This window comes from Tarenaya hassleriana, unplaced genomic scaffold, assembly GCF_000463585.1.
Source record: "Tarenaya hassleriana unplaced genomic scaffold, ASM46358v1 Cleome7, whole genome shotgun sequence".
Taxonomy (NCBI): Eukaryota; Viridiplantae; Streptophyta; class Magnoliopsida; order Brassicales; family Cleomaceae; genus Tarenaya; species Tarenaya hassleriana.
The window spans coordinates 3088767-3090750 of record NW_010969548.1 but is presented as its reverse complement, the minus strand read 5'-3'; the positions used below and the strand labels follow the sequence as shown (position 1 = coordinate 3090750).

Below are 1984 nucleotides of genomic sequence, written 5' to 3'. Positions count from 1 at the left end.
CCCCCCCCCCCCCGCCGTCAATGTCTGGTTTTATCATTCCCTTACAGTTACTGATCCAATGTAAGAAAAAATCCCCCAGAAAAAAAAACAATGTGAACTGGATTTGTATTCTCTGCCAAAACAAGAAACCGATCCACCCCTTACTGATGTCTTAATAAAACCATGCAATCATGGAGATATATAACCGAGGAAGAGTGAGGAAGACACTTAAAAGGAGATGACGAATTCATCAGAATGCTTATTTCATTTAAGACAAACAGTTCGAGAATAGAACTAAGACCGATATATTTGCTATAAGAGTGAACATACATTTGTTCTACTTCTGGGAAAGCATTTGGTCTATTTGACCATTTTTGTTGTACATATCCAAAATCTTCTTGGAGTACGAAGGCATGTGCTTGCTGGCTCTGCATACGAGAAAGCTTTGATAAATGAGAGTTCAAACTGATAAATGAGAGTTACAGACTGCATTAAAGATGTGAGCTTCTCTGCAAGTTTATGCATGTCCTTTTAGTTTACCTTTGCTTTCCCCATTTGCGGTTCACATGCAAATAGTTTCTGATGGTGTGGTAATCCAACGAATACCGAGCAAATTCAAGGCCTTTAGGACCAATCTGAAACAACGAAACAGACGAGTATGAGTTCTGAATGAAGTTGCTTGCTTCCCAGTCATAGTTCATCAGGAGTAATCTTAATCTTTACCAAGTTTAAGATGAAAGCAATAATGTTTCCAACAAACATCGGCGCCGGCTGAGAAGGACCTCGACCTGAACAATATAGACAAATGGGAGACTAGGAAATTTTAGCATCCTCCATAGCCATTGGTTGTACAATACTAAGCATACAACCTGCAAAGCTGGAATAGGGAAAGGGTAGAGTAGAAACAAGTTGGTAAATAAACATTTTACTGAGGCCGACACTTACCCAACTTAGCGTTATCGTCTGCCTTGACAGTCTCCATCACAAATGGCCGCCGATCTCCCTGAAACACAGGTGCAAAGATTGAGTATTTTTTAGTTCTTGTCAATATGACTCACTTAACGGTAATAACAGATATAAAGGTAAAAAGGTTTTACACTGCTAATTGATGGAGTGATCTCCAAAAGATTTTCTACTAAGCTGAGCATTTCTTTCCCGCGTTCATTTCTGCAGAGTTTCAAGTATAAGGAAATTAATTTAGTCCACTTCGTGATTTTATGCTGTAACTGTATCACCACAAACAGGAAAAAGAAAGGAAATGGGCCCTTCCTGAATAGCAGATTATCATGTTAAAATAGACAGGTGAAATAGAAATGTGAACCTCACTGTGATGTATTGTGGATGCTGTGTCATATTTAATCCAGTATACTTTGGAACACCCATATAGCCGACAACCAAATCCTGGATTTCGAATAGAAGGTATTAACGATTAGAATAGAGGTTTCGGGATCAAATGGAGAGACTGTTAGGCTTAACACTCACTGCTAAAGCATTTGTGTAGTCAAAGCAGCTGGGGAAGAGAAAACAAAGGCAATTGTGAGAAGAAAAGGCACATGTAAAAATCAAACAACAAGACTGTCAAAGCAGAAACAAAGACCGGTATACATATTTAAACAGATAAGAATGGTGTCTGATTTTCTATCGTCAAATTTCTAGCAATTTAACCACTGGAAACTGCGTTATTTGCATTACCTATAACATGATGGAGCTATGACATCGACTAAATCGTTGGCTGGCAGACAGAAATAAGGAACCTGCTTTAGTCAGAATATGAACACAACTTGAAGCTGCAATATAGTATAAAAGATAGATTTCTATAACGAGCTATATATCAATGCCATACCTCTTCAATGTGACCGTCCAAGTGCTTCAGCTGGACCTACAAGAAAGTATAACACAAATTAGCACCACTGAGCAAACACTCGGATTATAAGATGAGTTGAGTCTTTCCATGCATATGAAAAAGTGACAGTTACAAGTTTCATTCCATGCATCAAGGGAAAGA

The 1984-nt window shown here is 38.5% G+C and overlaps 1 protein-coding gene across 1 annotated transcript in view; it reads right to left on the bottom strand.

Annotated features, from left to right (window-relative positions):
- Positions 1–151: 151 nt before the first annotated feature.
- Positions 152–1984, bottom strand: part of LOC104801056 (7-hydroxymethyl chlorophyll a reductase, chloroplastic) — a 5761-nt gene continuing 3928 nt past the window's right edge. The window contains exons 11-19 of the mRNA XM_010524137.2: positions 1823–1858; positions 1672–1733; positions 1462–1489; positions 1301–1380; positions 1077–1146; positions 925–982; positions 703–767; positions 520–614; positions 152–407 (exon numbers count right to left, since the gene is read on the bottom strand). Of these exons, the coding sequence (XP_010522439.1) occupies positions 317–407; positions 520–614; positions 703–767; positions 925–982; positions 1077–1146; positions 1301–1380; positions 1462–1489; positions 1672–1733; positions 1823–1858 (585 nt within the window). The 3' untranslated portion in view covers positions 152–316. The remainder of the gene's footprint in view (positions 408–519; positions 615–702; positions 768–924; positions 983–1076; positions 1147–1300; positions 1381–1461; positions 1490–1671; positions 1734–1822; positions 1859–1984) is intronic.